At 45.4% G+C, this 19,183-nt stretch overlaps 1 protein-coding gene across 2 annotated transcripts in view; it reads left to right on the top strand.

The window, feature by feature from the left end:
• The first annotated feature begins 5,167 nt into the window (after positions 1-5,167).
• LOC141053869 (uncharacterized) overlaps positions 5,168-19,183 on the top strand; it is a 125,213-nt gene continuing 111,197 nt past the window's right edge. For both annotated transcript variants that reach the window (XM_073551013.1, XM_073551012.1), the window contains exon 1: positions 5,168-5,224. In XM_073551013.1, the coding sequence (XP_073407114.1) occupies positions 5,179-5,224 (46 nt within the window). In that variant the 5' untranslated portion in view covers positions 5,168-5,178. The remainder of the gene's footprint in view (positions 5,225-19,183) is intronic.

Below are 19,183 nucleotides of genomic sequence, written 5' to 3'. Positions count from 1 at the left end.
GGTCGTACTCCTTCCACCGAGAAGATGTGACCATAGAACTCGAATGAACTTTTATCAAATTCACATTTCTGTTTATCGTGTCTTGAAAAATTTCCACTGCTGAGCAGACCCCAAAAGTCAATCTTTCACATCTTCGGAGACCCACATGGGTGGAAAATGTGGTCAAGTATCTGGATTTAGGACTCAATTCTAACTGATGATAGCCCTTATTGAGGTCAAGTTTTGAGAAAACGGTGGCTCCATTTTATAAACGAATGATGTCATCAATTGTAGGTGAGATATGTCTTTCTCTCTGAATAGCGGGGTTGGGCAGGCGCATGTCAATACACCGTCTCACCTGCTCTGGAGTCTTTGGTTTTGGAACTACCACATGTGGAGAGACCCATGGAGTGGGACCAGTAACAGTTTCAATAACGCTTCATCCATGAGCAATTGGAGTTCCTTTTCTACCTTTTGTCTCAGGTGAAGTGGAATCCGCCTGTGAGCCTGGGCTACTGGATGAACACTGTTATCTACATGAAGATGCACTTGAGAGTTCTTTAGTTTTCCCAAACCACTAAATAGGGAGGAGAAGCTGTTCACCATGGCCTGTACATCCAGATTCGCTGGGTCGGTTATAGTATGAATAATCTGGATGAGTCCTAGCTTCAAGGCAGTGTGATAGCTGAGAAGACAGCCTCCCGATCCTTGCAATGGGTGAAATGTGGTTTTCTGCCTATTTTCTTTAAAGCTAAGTTCAGAGTCAAATTGTCCCATTGTAATTAGAGGTGTTTTAGATCCACATGGAAAGATTTTAGTCTGCACCTGCTGTAAAACTGGCTTTGTCTTGAATTGCTCATATGCATTGCTGTCTATAATAGCCACTGAAGCTCCCGTATCTATTGTAAGGCCTCATACCCATTGGAGATTAAAAAAACTGTCCGATTTCTGGACTGGAAAAAAGGGTGGAGTGTTATGCCAGTGTCATGCGATTTCGATGTGCTTTTTTATTTTTCCATCCGTTTTCCATCCGTTTTTCATCCGTTTTTTTTCCCAGCCACTCTTTTTCTACAGTCATTTACAGGACCATTTACAGTGTTCTATACCACAGAATGGTGATGTATCTGTTAAAAACGGATGGAAAACGGATGGTCCTTTTTTTAATTGCACCCATTGACTTCTATTGGCGAAAATCGCTGCAAATCGCAGCATGCTGAGATTTTTTTCTTAGACCGATTTTGGCTGAGAAAACAATCGCAAGTGAGATGTCACCCATTCACTAACATGGGTCAGAGCGCAATCCGATGAGAAATCAGATTGCAATCGTCCGATTTTATCGCCAGTGAGTATGAGGCCTAAAGGTGATATCCGTGTCGCAGATGTGAGCGTGATACAGGGAGACCGCACTGAGCCAGTGACAGAGGTCGTGAACACGTAGTTCTCAGCCACAGACAGTTCTTCTGTATCCTGATTTACCATTTTTATATTCGCGGGCTTTGTCGTAGACAGAGGAGACTTGCTGTGCGCCGACTTGCCTTCCCTTGTCCACATTTACTGCATGTTTGTCCTAGAGCTGATGAATCCAAAGGGAGTTTGTAGCTATATTCCGCGCTGCCACTTTAGACAAATTCCAGGAGAACGCTGTATGATTGCAGTGGTTTTATTCTACGCGTTTCAGGGATCTCATGCCCCCTTCATCAGGAAATACCACAAATACATACAGGTATCACAGACATAAATAGGTTTGAAAGGATGCTGGATTTCAAAAAAATGAGCGCCAACAAGTCAGATGGTGCAGTGTCAAAGTTCAATGACACCACATGATTAACAGTTCACCTAAGATATATTACAAAAGAATACGTATTTTAAAAGATTTTTTGATTAAATTTTCGTTTACAAAACAGATAATAAAGTCAAATTTACGATTTAAACAAAAAAAAAAAAAAAAAAAAAAGGGAGGGGGGAGTTTATTCCTGTTTAGAGGTGGATACCTTACAAGTGGACTATCGTATGGAAACAGCAAACCGCTTTTTTTTCATTGAAAGCATTGCAATATTTATACAAAAAGGGGAAAAAAGTAAAAACATAATTTTATAATGCTGTTTCCATACGATAGTCCACTTGTAAGGTATCCACCTCTAAACAGGAATAAACTCCCCCCTCCCTTTTTTGTTTTTTTTTTTGTTTAAATCGTAAATTTGACTTTATTATCTGTTTTGTAAACGAAAATTTAATCAAAAAATCTTTTAAAATACGTATTCTTTTGTAATATATCTTAGGTGAACTGTTAATCATGTGGTGTCATTGAACTTTGACACTGCACCATCTGACTTGTTGGCGCTCATTTTTATGAAATCCAGCATCCTTTCAAACCTATTTATGTCTGTGATACCTGTATGTATTTGTGGTATTTCCTGATGAAGGGGGCATGAGACCCCTGAAACGCGTAGAATAAAACCACTGCAATCATACAGCGTTCTCCTGGAATTTGTCTAAAGCGGCAGCGCGGAATATAGCTACAAACTCCCTTTGGATTCATCATTTCTTTGGTCACTGAAGACCTGTGGATCCGCAGCAGCCGCTCCCTACACGCTCTTATCTCATCCTAACCAGGTGAGCAGATTTCATGATATACTGTCTTTTGTAACGTGGATAAGACCCTATTGCGCTTTTTTGTCTCCCCCTTTTTTTGCAATTGTCCTAGAGCTGGACATTTGTTCAGGTGGTGAGGGAAAGCTTGTCCACATCTGTAACATTTCTTCTGTTTCGGGGTTTGCTTGTCTTGTGCACTTTTATGTTTGAGATTATGCACATGTGAATTATCCCCATTCTCCATTGCGGTGGCCTGATGATCAGCTATCTCTATCGCACGGGCCATCTTGAGTAAAGCCTCCTTCACGCATAGCGAGATCACTAGCGATATCGCTAAAGCGTCACCGATTTTGTGACGCAACAACGATAGCGCTAGCGATCTCGCTACATGTGACACTTACCTCTGACCGGCTCCCCCGCTGGATATCGCTGATCGCGCAAGATCGTCCTGGTCCATTTCTCGTCATCGGCTTCCTGCTGGCACCGACGAGCGACTCCATGGACGCGGGCGGAAGAAGTCACCCTCGCTGCGTGTGACAGGTAAGTGACGACCGCCGACTGCTGCTGCGTCGCTGGTGAGATCGGCCTGTGTGGCAGCTCACTAGTGACCATTTAGTGATGCACCAGCGATCCTGACCGGGTCGTATTGTTGTCAGGATCACTGGTGCATCGCTAAATGTAACGGGGCCTTAAATCATGCAGAGAGAGATCCGGCTGCAGAGCTTTACGCCTTATGTTATTAGACGAGCAGGTGACAATCACTTGAGTTAGGATTTCATCATCTACATCCGTAAATGCACATCCATGGGCTAGCTCTTTTAGCCTGGTGACATAGGTGTCTATGGATTCTTCTGGAAGCTGCTTAGCAATCCTGAACTTGTATCTCTCATATCTGATGTTCTGTTTGGGGTTGAAGTAGTCAGTGAGAGCTTTGGTGCAGTGGCTGTACGTGTCGGACTCTACTGCAGGTAACGTGCTGTATATGTCATAGACTCCTGTGCCCGCGCAGTGCAGGAGCACGGCTTTCTTTCTTTTCTCCTCTTTTATGTCCATAGCTTCCAGGAAATTCTCAGACCGGTTTAGCCATTTTCTCCAGTTATGAGAGAGATTAATGACATCAGTCATATCAAATTGGGGGAACGTGTGCAAGTAGTCAGCCATGATGGAGTCTCTCGGTGGCGCTGGCGTGTGAAGCGGTAAAGCAGGGGTTAGTACTCACAGCAGCAGGTGATTGGATCCCATCCTCGCCGCCAGTTGTAATGTCCACACGGTATAAGGAATTCAAGAGAGAACGCTTTAACTGTACTTTATTCTTCTCCTTCTTCCTCCAGCACACAACATCACATTTCTCTCCTCAGACTAAAACTGAAACTGAAACTCCACCAACACACTTCCTGTCTGTACCCTTCCAGTCACAAGACTTCCTTTTCTTAAAGAGACAGGTCAAATGATTATACATTACATGTGCTATGTTGGGGTGTGTTACGTTGGGGTGTGTGCTCTGTTGGGGTGTGTGTTCTGTTATTGTGTGTGTTATTTTGGGGTGTGTTCTACATTGCGGTGTTTTTTACATTGGGGTGTGTGCTATGTTGAGTTGTGAGTTATGTTGGGCTGTGTGTTATGTTGCTGGGTGCTATGTTGGGGTGTGTGCTATTTTGAGGTTTGTGTGTTATTTTTAGGTGTGCTACATTGGTGTGTGTGCTATGTTAGGGTGTGTGCTATGTTGGTGTGTGTGCTAAGTAGGGGTGTGTGTTTGTTAGTGTGTGTGTGTTATGTTGGGGTGTGTGTTATTTTGAGGTTTGTGTGTTATTTTGGGGTATGTTTTACATTGGGGTGTGTGCTATGTTAAGGTTTGTGTTATTTTGGGGTGTGCTCTACATTGGGGTGTGCAGTGTCTCTGCGACTTTCCCTCCAGTCTCCATATTACAGTCTCAGACTTTGGATAACATTTTGTGAACTCTCTTCCTCAAATTGCGAACAAAACCTGCAGCAAGAAGTGATCGTTTGTGCAGATTTCACCCCTGAGGATATTCATATTTACTGCCGGTCTTCACCACAAGTCTTGTCCGTCACCGTGGAACCCACCACATTTCTGCCATGAATTTGTGTTGATTTTTGGTGGACCTCACTGTTGTCCTGTGTGGATGTATCCTCAGGTGGAGGACCCCTCACACTGCAGAGCGTCTCCAGATCCCCATGTAGGAGACCACTGTCCTCACTGCAGTCCTGTGTGGATGTATCCTCAGGAGGAGGACCCCTCACACTGCAGAGCATCTCCTGAGACCCCCATGTAGGAGACCACTGTCCTCACTGCAGTCCTGTGTGGATGTATCCTCAGGAGGAGGACCCCTCACACTGCAGAGCGTCTCCTGACCCCCATGTAGGAGACCACTGTCCTCACTGCAGTCCCACCTCTCACACCTCACACTTTTCTGAAGAATGATTCTATGAGGTGTGAAAAAAACATTTCACACCTGAAATTCTGAGCGCTCATGACAGATTCTGTAGAAAATGACATAAACCACGTCCATTCCGTAACTGTCCGGCTCTTCCTCTTCTGTGCAGCAAACAGCACGAGTTGTCAGATCAGCAGTGACAGAGCGAGTGATGACATCCATCCTGCTCCATATGTGCCTCATCACTGGGACGAGCGGTGAGTATTGAGTTATTTATGAGGTACTCACATATTGGGTAGCGGGGTGCAGAGCCCACCATACACATCACTCCCTGTCACCACGTAGGCTCACAATCTAATGTTCACTGGAGCCAGTGCCGTAGACGCTAGGTGCTGAGGTTATCGTCCATTATTGGGTGGGCCGGCGCCGCTCTACGACATCCACCACTCTCTATACCACTGGAAGCTATGGGAATGTCTCCAGTGTTATCCGTTCCCAGGCTGTACCCCTTTTCTTGGAGGAAGCTGTGGCACACATATTCCAGATTTACACTCAACCAACACATGGCCCCCGATTCCCTAATCTCACATTGAGTCATTCCTATCGTAGAAGAGAGGGATTCATCTAAAGTCAGCCTTATAGCCTAATATTCTCTACATTTCTCCCTAATCCCATCGCACATTTCTCATTAAATCCATCACGTCTAGTGTGGCCTGGACCCTGGTCTATGGGGGCATGGAAGCCCCAGACCAGGGAGAAGTCATGTAGAGATGAAACCCTCAGCTGACGCCCAAACACCCCAAGTCTCTGACCGCAGGTGCCTTACACTCATGTTCCACAGAGACTTTTACAATAATTGTACTTCTATAGCACCAGCATATTCCACATATTTACACATCCGAGGGACAAATGCAGACAATATCCCACATCACAGAGTAACACATCCGTCTATAAGTAGAGGAGTGAGGGCCCTGAACACAAGAGCTTACAAGCTATGTGGAAATAGGGGGACGTAAAGGGTAAAAGAGTGTTTGTTGTGTACGTTCCAGCCATCATTATAGTAAATAGGTGGATTCTGGTAACGCTGCATGAAGAGGCCATCAGCCAGGATTTATATGTCCAGATACAAAATGCAACGGCGTGCATGGATGAGGTGGGGACAGATGGCAGGAGCAAGGGGAGGACAGATCATTGGTATAACATTTGCCACTGCACTGGGACTCCTGAGAGAAAAATGGGTCCACTTCCATCTCTGAAGAATTTAACAACTTTGATCACACATTAAAAGTGCCCATATACTGTTTTTGTACAGGGGCCCTTTAAAGTCTACTTCTGCCATTGAATAGTAGGGAGCAGATTCTGAGGAAAAGCTAACAAAGGAAAAACAGGGAAGAGTTATATTAGTGAGGTGATCGACTGGTCTAAAGAAATGCATTTTTAGAACATGTTTAAAAATATGCATACTGGGAATTAACCACATTGTCCAGGGTTGTGTATTCCAAAGAACTGAAGCAGCACAAGAGAAGTCATGGAAACAGGAGAGGGAGGCACTGTTATTAGGCTCATTGGCAGAATGGAAAGCATGGTGGTAGACAAAGATGAGGAGGAGATGTAGAGCGGTGCTGCACTGTGAAGAAGACAGGTAGGTGGTTGACAAAGATGAGGATGAGATGTAGGGTGGTGAAGCACTGTGTAGAGGACAGGTATGGTGTTAGATAGAGATGAGAAGGAGAGATAGAGCTGTCTAGCACTGTGGAGAGGACAGGTAGGGTGGTAGACAGAAATGAGGAGGAGATGTAGGGTGGTGCAGCACTGTGGAGAGGACAGGTAGGATGGTAGAGATGAGGAGGAGATGTAGGGTGGTGCAGCACTGTGGAGAGGACAGGTAGGGTGGTAGACAGAGATGAGGAGGAGATGTAGGGTGGGGAAGCACTGTGGAGAGGACGGTTTGGTGGTAGACAGAGATGAGGAGGAGATGTAGGGTGGTGCAGCACTGTGGAGAGGACCGGTTGGTGGTAGACAGAGATGAAGAGGAGATGTAGGGTGGTGCAGCACTGTGAAGAGGATGGGTTGGTGGTAAACAGAGATGAGGAGGAGATGTAGAGTGGAGCAGCACTGTGGAGAGGACAGGTATGGTGTTAGATAGAGATGAGAAGGAGAGGTAGAGTTGTCTAGCACTGTGGAGAGGTTGGCGATAGACAGAGATGAGGAGGAGACATAGGGTGGTGCAGCACTGTAAAGAGGACAGGTAGGGTGGTAGACAGAGATGAGGAGGAGATGTAGGGTGGGGAAGCACTGTGGAGAGGACGGTTTGGTGGTAGACAGAGATGAGGAGGAGATGTAGGGTGGTGCAGCAATGTGGAGAGGACGGGTTGGTGGTAGACAGAGATGAAGAGGAGATGTAGGATGGTGCAGCACTGTGGAGAGGACGGGTTGGTGGTAGACAGAGATGAAGAGGAAATGTAGGGCAGTGCAGCACTGTGGAGAGGACAGGTATGGTGTTAGATAGAGATGAGAAGGAGAGGTAGAGTTGTCTAGCACTGTGGAGAGGTTGGTGATAGACAGAGATGAGGAGGAGACATAGGGTGGTGCAGCACTGTGGAGAGGACAGGTAGGGTGGTAGACAGAGATGAGGAGAAGATGTAGGGTGGGGAAGCACTGTGGAGAGGATGGTTTGGTGGTAGACAGAGATGAGGAGGAGATGTAGGGTGGTGCAGCAATGTGGAGAGGACTCGTTGGTGGTAGACAGAGATGAAGAAGAGATGTAGGATGGTGCAGCACTGTGGAGAGGACGGGTTGGTGGTAGACAGAGATGAAGAGGAAATGTAGGGCAGTGCAGCACAGTGGAGAGGACGGGTTGGTGGTAGATGGAGATGAAGAGGAGATGTAGGGCAGTGCAGAGAAAGATTGGAGGAGATGTAAGGAAATAAGGCCACTGGTGCAATTAGCAGTGCGAGAAGAAGAAGGGAGCTTGGTAATTTCATCTGTGGCCATTTCAACGATAGAAAATGATAGAAAATGAATTTGGTGAATTGTGGTAGGGAAGAGGACTATGATATTGGGGGATTGGGAGACAATTTCCATGGGCTATGATACATTTTTCCTCGAAATAATTGGCAGACAACCAGAGCTGAGGTTGGTGATCAGGACTTTAGGACTGAGGAGGGAGTGTCAAATGTCAAATGTCAAAGTGATTTTGGATTGTCAGCTAGTGAGGTGATGATGGTGGTGAAGTCACTTGTTTGGCTGGATGGAGAGCAGAGTTATAAGTTTTCAGCATGAACTTATAGAGGATGAAGTCTTCTGCTGAAAGTGATTTTCTTGACTGATGCTCGGCACTTGGGGCTCCGCAGGAGATAACAACATGATTGACTCATATTTCAAGGTCACCGTCCTTTGTGTCGGTTTGATCTAGTCGTTTCTTGTGTCTTATTACAATGTGTCAATGCTGAGACTGAACATGAGAGAGCGGAGAATGGAGCAAAAAACAACTGCAGATTGTTCATCTGCTTGGTATTGATGGCACGTCCATCTCTGTATGTGCGGTTTGTGGGGGGTGCTGAGCGGGATGATAGCCACCGACAGAGAAGGAAAGAAGGCTGTGGTTATAGAATAAAGAGCGGAGTTATACGCTGAGCAGAGGTGGGAAATCACTAGATGCAGAGCATTCCCGTCTTCATGGGCATAGCTCCCAACCGTCCTCAGACCACACTGATGGTTATGGGAGAAGTTCTTTATATGAAGCTGCATTGTAGCAGATTGTGCTGATACACAGAGATACATCACTGTACACACCAGGGCATCTCTACGTCCCTGCATTGTAAAGGGAGAATAAAAGTCAGAATTTTGCTTCCTATAAAATTGCTAAAAATAATGTAAAACACTACAAGAAAAAAATCACAAATCAGCAAATACCAGACATATGTGTCCCTGTAAGGCCTCTTTCACACTTCAGTCTTTTAGAATCAGTCACAATCCGTCAAAGTGTTGAAAAAACGGATCCTGTGCAGATTGTAAAAAACTGATGCCCCGGATCCATCGAAGCAGGAGTTGTAGGAATTTTAAAGGAACAGAATTCTTTCTCTCTCTCTCACGCCGACGAACAAAGAATTTATGACGGATCCGTCAAATGACGGATGAAACGGACGGCCATCTGTCACAATTCGTCGCTAATACAAGTCTATGTAAAAAAAAACAGATCCAGCGGGCAAATTTACTGGATCCGTTTTTTTCACAAAACAACGGATTTTGACTGAAACAAAATGACTGAAGTGTGAAAGCGGCCTAACCGTAACGACCCGCGCAACACATGAATATGGAATGGCTGGTACTTGCCCTCCAAACGAAACTATCCCAATAACCTTCGCCTCCCATAACTCCTTACGCATTAACTCCATAACCCTTACCCACAATAACCACACTCAGTGTGACTTGGATGAAATAGCCGCAGAAGCCTTTATTAAATAATGTTAACATTTCAATAGTAAATTAATTAACATATTAATTTACCTGGGTATGAGGAAAGGGTCTTTGGAAGCCAAACCACATCGGAAAGACCTGTCATCATCAGCTACCCCTCTTTTGGCCCCAACTGCAACCTGCCGACTCAGGGGGCCCTCCTTCTGATTGGTGCCTCATCCATTTCCCTCTGAGACCTTAGCTCAATAAGGACCCTGAGTATTCCTTACCGTCTGCCAAAAGGAGGGATGTGATCCTCCCAAAACAGGGTCTCCCCCCTACCTTTTGCGATACCACCACTTCGCTTTTCAAAGACCTGATCCCGCGACGACATGCATGAATGAAACCTCATAAATGCATGACCTTCCACACCCTAACTGCCTTTTCCAAGCCCTCTCTCAAACCCAGGGCCCATATAGGTGACAAATGTACCCCATCCTAACACAAATGTTTCTGGGAAGGGACCTCCATATCCTGGTGGCTTACCACAATGGCCCCACTCCTAGAAAGAAAACGGGATACCTCTCTATTAACTTTTGCCCAATCTTTATTCAAACGCTCAGTGGAGCGACCATGCTTCCATGTCAGCTGTGCAACATTGTCCGACCAGGCCAAAACTAATCGCGGCTGTGAAGGCATAATCAGAAGGCAATCGAATGTGATGTCACGAACCAAGTCTCTACAGGTCCGAACCCCCAAGACGTGACCAAACGTGGAAATAAAACTTAGGCATAAGTCTGGTTCACAACATACCACTGACCCCGATCCACCAAACCGTTGCTTCTTCTATAAGTAGCCCAAGCTTACGACCATCTGGCCTGACATCAGCCCTTAGTCCTCCCCATACCACAAAAGAGTGACCTAGAACCCAAACCAGCAGTGGGTGATCTGAAAAAAGAGAGGAAAGAATGCAAAATGCTTCCTAAAATACCATCCCACTTTTTTCACATGTTTGGATGCACATACAAACGGAATCACTCCAACTCCCATCATCCAGTTCTCTTCACTATATCAGGAGATAAGCCCCATCTAGATGCTTCAGTGATCGCCCCTATTCTGAATGCATGCGATCTGTAATTCGACATGTAATTCGACCTACCTACACCTCTGGCCACAAACTGGAATAGCGACAATGCTAAACCGTTCTCATGTACTAATTAAAACCCCGGGTCCTTCCCACATAACCTCAAAAGTGCTCTCATACAAGATACCCGGCATTCATTTAGGCCTGCTACTGCTCTCAACTCCATTACCGGCCTCCACCCCCATAATCTGTCTTAGATTTTCTTAAAAAACAGCGAACTGACCATCTCCCAAAGCACATCCCCGAATTGCAATCTGCCCTGACTTCGCCCGCTGTTACTCACTAACTCACTAATTCTGAGAACCTTGAAAAAAGCCAATGTAAATGCTAACCGAAACAATACAACTTCATATCTTGAAGGACAAACTCCCCCGATACCACTGAAAGTTTACCTAACAACACAAAAGAGACCGACTTCCTCCAGTCCCTGACCACACGGGCTTTCCTGTAACCCTTAAGTGCCTGCCTAACCATAAAATCTTTAGTAACATCCTTCTTTCTGGTTAGTTTAAACAAGAACGCTAAGGCAGACATGCGACCGTTCAACACAGAGACCGATGTTCTGTCCTCACTTGCCTGATCTATCATATGTAACAAGCCCACTATCATCTGACAACATACACCATTCTCCGCATCCAAACGCTGTCAAAATTTCCAATACTTAGTCCATGTGCCCGGAGCCACCGACTCCCTGACCAATCTCAGTGCAGATCCAAAACCAGATCCAATATTTCTATAGGCCCTACAGTTCTGTACTGCTCCGCGCCAGGTGCCAGCTCTCGAATTAGTGACCTCAGGCACATGAGACGCACGCAACCATACATTCAGATCCAGACAGCATACTGCCAAATGCCGCATCAGGCTCATCACTGGGTAAGAGTGAGCTGTTAAATTATTAATACTGCACGACAGCTATGTTCTCACATAAAATCCTCACCTTCTAATTCCTCAAGCACTGTCCCTAACTCTCGACTGCCACCACTATAGGGAACAATTCCAACACGGTCAAGTTCCTTGTCAAACTAATCAATCTCCAAGCCTCAGGCAATTCTCCCGTACACCATTTCTCACCAAAATATGCCCCAAAGCCGAGTAAACCCACCACATCTGTAACCAACTCCAAATCTACATTGGAAATCACGTCATCCAACCACACCGAAAGACCATTGTCACCGGTTTTGCCCGCTGAGCCCCTAGTCCATAAATCTGTGCAGCCAAAGTGGGAAGTGCTGCAGTAGTCTGTGTCTCACATGTACGCTGTGGCTGCTGCTGCTGCGCATATAACAGCAATGGGGAACACACCTTGGGGTCCTGCCACTGGCACATGCTCCTCACTCACTGGCTCACTGAAGCATTCACCTAAGGCCTGCCAGGGCACATCTCAGCTCTGCCCCTGTACCTGCGGAGCAACTCTGCACGCTTCCTTCTGCGCTCACTGCTGGCGGGAACCTTCCTGCTCATTGCGCGACTTAGCCACGCCCCCTGGCCCGGGTCATGGGACCTGTGCAGTTCCCCATCCCTTATCCCCGGCAACACTGGATGCAGCCTCGACAGTTCCGGACCCTGCACAACGCAGGAACCCACAACCCGGTCTTCCTCTTTACACTCCCGCCCTCCTTTAACTCGCCATTCCACCGGTGAGAGTTCCTTCATCAGATGTTCACACACTTCCATTTCTTGAATAATTTGTTGCCAAATAAACTGGTCTTGTGCATAATGTGCTCCGTACGGCATAGTTCAGGTTGAGTGGTAGAAGACGGGAGCATATCTTGATTCGATGAATCGGTCATCTCTGGAGTTTCAAGTCTACGCACTTCCCTGGGACTGGTGGGCGCCAGACAACCTGAGTCTGAGAATGAGGTGAGTGTCTCTTCCTCATCACAGTGAAGGACCGTTGGGGTGAGCGTTTCAGTGGTGTTCGGCACTCTCTCTCCTTCTTCAGGACCCTGTAACAAGCAAGGATGCAACATGCTGTGGTGGACTATTCGGGTAGGCGCTCCCTCCTCCCGTTCGGGTTGAACTTCATACACTGGCCCATCGGTCCCGACTCTGCATTTCACCTGATACAGGGGTTTTTCCCATCGATGCTCCAACCTGCCCCGGGGCCGCTTGTCTCAGAGCAACACTCGATCTCTAGCCTTGAGAGCTGTCCCTCGAAATGGTGTCGTTTCATGGTGTTAGAGTTCCTGAAACTTAGTCTGCACTAACCGATGAAGTCTGCAGTGGATGGTCTCGAACCCAGGAAGACACCCCTGTCCATGGGCGGTCTTCTTCCCGATACAACTGAGGGATTATGTCGAAACGAGCCAGGCTGTTGCAGTACAGAGACAGTGTCTTAATTTCATCCGGGATGTTTCAGCCTCGTCCATCCAGAAGCTACAGATTGATAAGTTGAATCATTTCCTGCTATTTCTTGTTAACATTGTTTTATCCACTGTTCCCTTTCCTACATTCATAGTGTATCATTACTGCAAACTCCCTGGGTGGAGTATTGACTGCACACTACTTTGCATAAAGTTCCCGTTAACTCTTACTCTGCCTCCTGCTCATCACTGTCTATGTCTAATGTATGTGATTATTGTTGTGCTGTAATGTCTATTGTCTGTACAAGTCCCCTCCGAAATGTAAAGTGCTGCGGAATATGTCAGCGCTATAGAAATAAAATGTATTATTATTATTATTATCACTGCATCCCACGTGCCTGCTAGCATCTAACAATGTCCCAAAACTACACTCTTTCATTAAAACGCCAACACAGCCCTTTCCGGGTATTTGTGTCATGATCCCAGTGCAGGTTTTTGAGCTGCACGTCAGGGGTTAATGTCTGGAGCTCAGTGCAGGTTTTGACCTGCACACTTGGGGTTAATGATTGTGGCCTCTCTTTGGTTCTGGGAGAGCTTCTTAAACCCCTGGGAAGCTCCAATCCCTGTCAGTTATACTTTTGCCTTTGGCCGAGTGTGGTGACCTCTGTGTGCCTGTTTGTTGTTATAGCTTGTTTATATGGTTCTGACCCGATTCTGTTCCCAGTTGTGAGTTTGCCTGTTGATTCTGTACTGCGCTACCCTCTCTGTGTATGACTCATTGCTTGTGATCTGACTACTCTCTGCTCGCCCCTCTTGTACCTCGCAGCTATCTCTGTGTATGACTCATTGGCTACGTCCTGACTATTCTCCCTGTCTATGCCACTTGGTAACTTTGTCTCGCAGTTACCCTGCTAGGAGTTCTCTTGCAGCTCCTAGCTCTCTGGAGTTTAGGCCACGCCCCCAGCAGTCACGTGCTTCAGGTCCTGCTGTTCTGAAGTACGCATCTACTCGGCTGCTGCCCGCTCCACAGGTATCTTTGAGCACTGTTCGCTTTACTCAGGACACGCGCACTGGCTCAGTGAGTAAGCTCAGTGCGGAGTTCCTGACATTATAACTGACCTTGAATTTTTTTTTCTCTCCTCACTTCTGCAGCATGGACCCAATGTGTGCCTTATCTGAGCAGGTGAAATGCTTGACTCAGTCACTGCAGAAGCTTAGTTTGGAACACCAAGCTCTGGCCCAGTCCCAACGGCGGGTTGAGGACTCAGTTCACGGGGTGCTTTCCGCAGGCTTCCAGCAGGTGGGGAATAGAGATGTCATTTTAGTCCCATCCGAATCCCCGGTTAAATTGCCAGATACGTTTGCTGGTAACAAAGATGAATTCAGAGCATTTAAGGAGGGCTGTAAACTCTTTTTCTCTTTGAGACCCCGCTCCTCTGGGGATGAGAAACAGAGGGTGGGGGTGGTGATGTCCCTGCTTAGGGGTCCCCACAAGCCTGGGCATTTTCGCTTTCCTCTTCTGCCCTGAGAGAATGTCTGTGGATGCATTTTTTGAAGCCTTAGGGCTTATTTATGATGAGTCTGATAGAGTGCGTTTGGCTGAGGACAAGGTGATGAATGTCTGTCAGGGGGAGCACTCGGCCGAGTGGTTCTGTACTGAATTCAGACGTTGGGCAGCTGAGATTTCTTGGAGTGATGCCGCCCTTCGGGGCTGTTCCGTAGAGGCCTGTGTGAACGTCTGAAGGATGCCCTGGCACTCCATCCTCCACCTGACTCCCTGGTGGATGCCATGACCCAAGCGGTTCGCATGTATCACAGACTGCAAGCTAGAGGCGTTATACAACTGGAAACACCATTATTCTTCAGTGGAGATGAGACCCGGACTCTTCCTATGGCTATGGAGGTGAGCGCTGTCACCTGTGAGGAAAAGTAAAGAAGACGCGCCGGGAGAAGCAGTTGTGCTTCTATTGTGGGGAATCTGGACACTGGAAGAAGGACTGCCCCTCCTGTCCGTCATCCTCCAAGATGGCGGGAAATGACTAGGTCTGGGTAGTAGTCGAGGAGGCTACCCAGACCTTCAGGTACAATTTTCCTCACGTGCAAAAATGGTGCTGCAGGTGGAACTGGAACTTGGTAATGGTCCGGTTCAAACTACTGCTTTTGTTGACTGTGGTTTTGCCATGAACCTGATTGATACCAAAATTATGACTCTTAATAAGATAGGGACAGTCAGGCTTCAGGATCCTGTTAAACTTGAGGCAATTGACTCGTCCCCTCTTACCCAGGACTGTAGCTGTTGCAGGTCTGAACTTTTTTCTCTAAAAGTGGGTTCCACTCATGTGGAAAAACTAAGTTGTCTTGTGCTAGATAACTTTCCTGCAGGACTGGTACTGGGGATGCCTTGGCTTCAACGCCATAATCCTAACATTGATTGGGTGACAGGGGAGATCACTCAATGGGGATGTAAAGATAAATGTGGTAACCGGGGACATCTTGTTAACGCTGTTAAATCCGTATCTGTGTCATCTGTCGGTCTGGAAGGTATTCCGGAGTACCTGAAGGATTTCGAAGACGTTTTTTCCGAAAGTGAGGCTGAGGCGCTGCCACCACATAGACCCTATGATTGTGCCATTGATTTAGTACCCGGAGCCAAGTTACCTAAGGCTCGATTGTTCGATTTGTCTGGGCCTGAGCGCCAAGCCATGAAGGAGTACATAGCTGAGAGTCTCCACAAAGGGCATATCAGGCCTTCTGTGTCACCTGTGGCAGCAGGATTCTTCTTTGTGAAGAAGATGGTGGTTTGCGGCCGTGCCTCCACTTTCGGGAACTGAACAAGATAACGGTTAGGAACTCTTACCCACTTCCCCTCATCCCAGACTTATGTAACCAGTTAGCTGGGGCCCAATGGTTCTCCAAGTTAGATCTCCGGGGGGCCTACAATCTGATAAGGGTTCGGGAAGGGGACAAGTGGAAAACTGCGATCCTCACATCAGAAGGACTCTTTGAAAACCTGGTAATGCCGTTTGGGTTAACTAATGCACCTGCTATTTTCCAGAATTTCATCAATGTTGTGTTTTCTGACCTGATAGGCCGTTTTGTTATTATTTATTTGGATGACATTTTGGTGTATTCCCCGGACAGCCACTCTCACTTGCCAATCTGACTATCCTCCCTGGCTATGCCCCTTGGTAACTTTGTCTTGCAGTTACCCTGCTAGGAGTTCTCGTGCAGCTCCAAGCTCTCTGGAGTTTAGGCCACACCCCCAGCAGTCACATGCTTTTGGTCCTGCTGTTCTGAAGTACGCATCTACTCGGCTGCTGCCCCGCTCCACAGGTATCTTTGAGCACAGTTCGCTTTACTCAGGACACGCGCACTGGCTCAGTGAGCAAGTGCAGTGCGGTGTTCCTGACAATTTGGCTTAGATTCCCCCGGTGTTAGCGGCACCTCCAGCAACCCCAGGAAAGCACTGTGACCCAGCTCTCTGTGCCATTATCAAAAGCATCCATAAACTGATTTCCTTATGCTCCCATCGCAGAGAAGGCCTGATCACATTTTTATGTCTAAATTGCTCATCACATCATAACCAACCCAAATCTCCATATGTGCGAGAAGTTTCACCAATCACATCCAAGTAACAGAAGAGACCTGAGCAATTCTCAGCTGCCTTCTCCCCAAAGACACTGGCCAGGACAGTGAAGGCCTGCAACCTACTGGCGAAAATTTGAGGGATCAAACGATACTTCTGCCATTCCTCCTCATCCTTATTACTCTCATCTGGCTTTACACAATCTAAATTAAACTTCTCCAAAATCAATAATGAAAAAATCTCTACATACTCATCCTTCCAGATTTTTACTTTCGTCTCCTGCTTCAAATGGGCCCCCAGTGGCCCATCCAAGTAAATATACAGTGGGTACGGAATGTATTCAGACCATTTTAAATGTTTCACTCTTTGTTTCTTTGCAGACATTTGGTAAATTCATAAAAGTTCATTTTTTCCTCATTAATGTACACTCTGCACCCCATCTTGACTGAAAAAAACAGAAATGTAGAAATTTTTGCAAATTTAAAAAAAAAAAGAAAAACTGAAATCTCACATGGTCATAAGTAGTGTTGAGCATTCCGATACCGCAAGTATCGGGTATCGGCCGATACTTGCTGTATCGGAATTCCGATACCGACTTCCGATATTTTTTCAATATCGGAAGTCGGCATCGGAATCGGAAGTTCAAAGTTGATTGACAGCCTGACGTCATCATGATGCGCGGTGTGTGCGCATCATGATGCGCCGTCATTTCGGGCCTTCCGGGGGTCTCTGCCGGCCTGCCGGGGGGCTGTGTGGACTGCCCGGGGTCTGTACCGGCCTCCCGGGGGGCTGTGCCGGCCTGCCGGTGGTCTGTGCACCCTGTGGGGGTCTGTACCGGCCTGCCGGGGGGCTGTGCCGGCCTGCCGGTGGTCTGTGCACCCTGTGGGGGTCTGTACCGGCCTGCCGGGGGGCTGTGCCGGCCTGCCGGGAGGCTGTGCTGATGTCCGGGGGTCTGTGCAAGCATCGTCCGATGGGACTACAAGTCCCATCTGGCGATGCCTGCTACCATGACAGTGATTGACACATTAGCCAATGATGGGACAGTAGTAGTCCCATCATCCGACTAATGTGTTAAATGTTAAAAAAAAAAAAAAAAAAAAAAAATACTACATACATACTACATGCATGCTACATATATACTACATACATACTACATACATAACACATATATACTACATACATACTACATACATACTACATGCATGCTACATACATACTACATACTACATACATACTACATACATACCACATATATACTACATACATACTACATACATAACACATATATACTACATACATACTACATACATACTACATGCATGCTACATACATACTACATGCTACATACATACTACATACATACTACATACATACCACATATATACTACATACATACTACATACATAACACATATATACTACATACATACTGCATACATACTACATGCATGCTACATACATACTACATGCTACATACATACTACATACATACTACATACATACCACATATATACTACATACATACTACATACATACTACATACATACTACATGCATGCTACATACATACTACATGCTACATACATACTACATACATACCACATATATACTACATACATACTACATACATAACACATACATAACACATATATACTACATACATACTACATACATACTACATACATACTACATGCATGCTACATACATACTACATGCTACATACATACTACATACATACTACATACATACCACATATATACTACATACATACTACATACATAACACATATATACTACATACATACTACATACATACTACATGCATGCTACATACATACTACATGCTACATACATACTACATACATACTACATACATACCACATATATACTACATACATACTACATACATAACACATATATACTACATACATACTACATACATACTACATACATACTACATGCATGCTACATACATACTACATGCTACATACATACTACATACATACCACATATATACTACATACATACTACATACATAACACATACATAACACATATATACTACATACATACTACATACATACTACATACATACTACATGCATGCTACATACATACTACATGCTACATACATACTACATACATACCACATATATACTACATACATACTACATACATACTACATACATACTACATGCATGCTACATACATACTACATGCTACATACATACTACATACATACTACATACATAACACATACATACTACATACATACTACATACATACTACATACATACTACATATATGCTACATACATACTACATGCTACATACATACTACATACATACCACATATATACTACATACATACTACATACATAACACATACATAACACATATATACTACATACATACTACATACATACTACATACATACTACATGCATGCTACATACATACTACATGCTACATACATACTACATACATACTACATACATAACACATATATACTACATACATACTACATACATACTACATACATACTACATATATACTACATGCATGCTACATACATACTACATGCTACATACATACTACATACATACTACATGCATGCTACATACTACATGCTACATACATTCTACATATATACTACATACATACTACATGCATGCTACATACATACTACATGCTACATACATACTTCATATATACTACATGCATGCTACATACATACTACATACATACTACATACTACATATATACTACATACATACCACATACATACTACA

This window comes from Dendrobates tinctorius, unplaced genomic scaffold (assembly GCF_039654945.1).
Source record: "Dendrobates tinctorius isolate UK_male_01 unplaced genomic scaffold, ASM3965494v1 ptg000172l, whole genome shotgun sequence".
In the NCBI taxonomy this organism is placed as follows: Eukaryota; Metazoa; Chordata; class Amphibia; order Anura; family Dendrobatidae; genus Dendrobates; species Dendrobates tinctorius.
The sequence above is the reverse complement of the archived record's forward strand: the minus strand, read 5'-3'. Positions and strand labels throughout refer to the sequence as shown.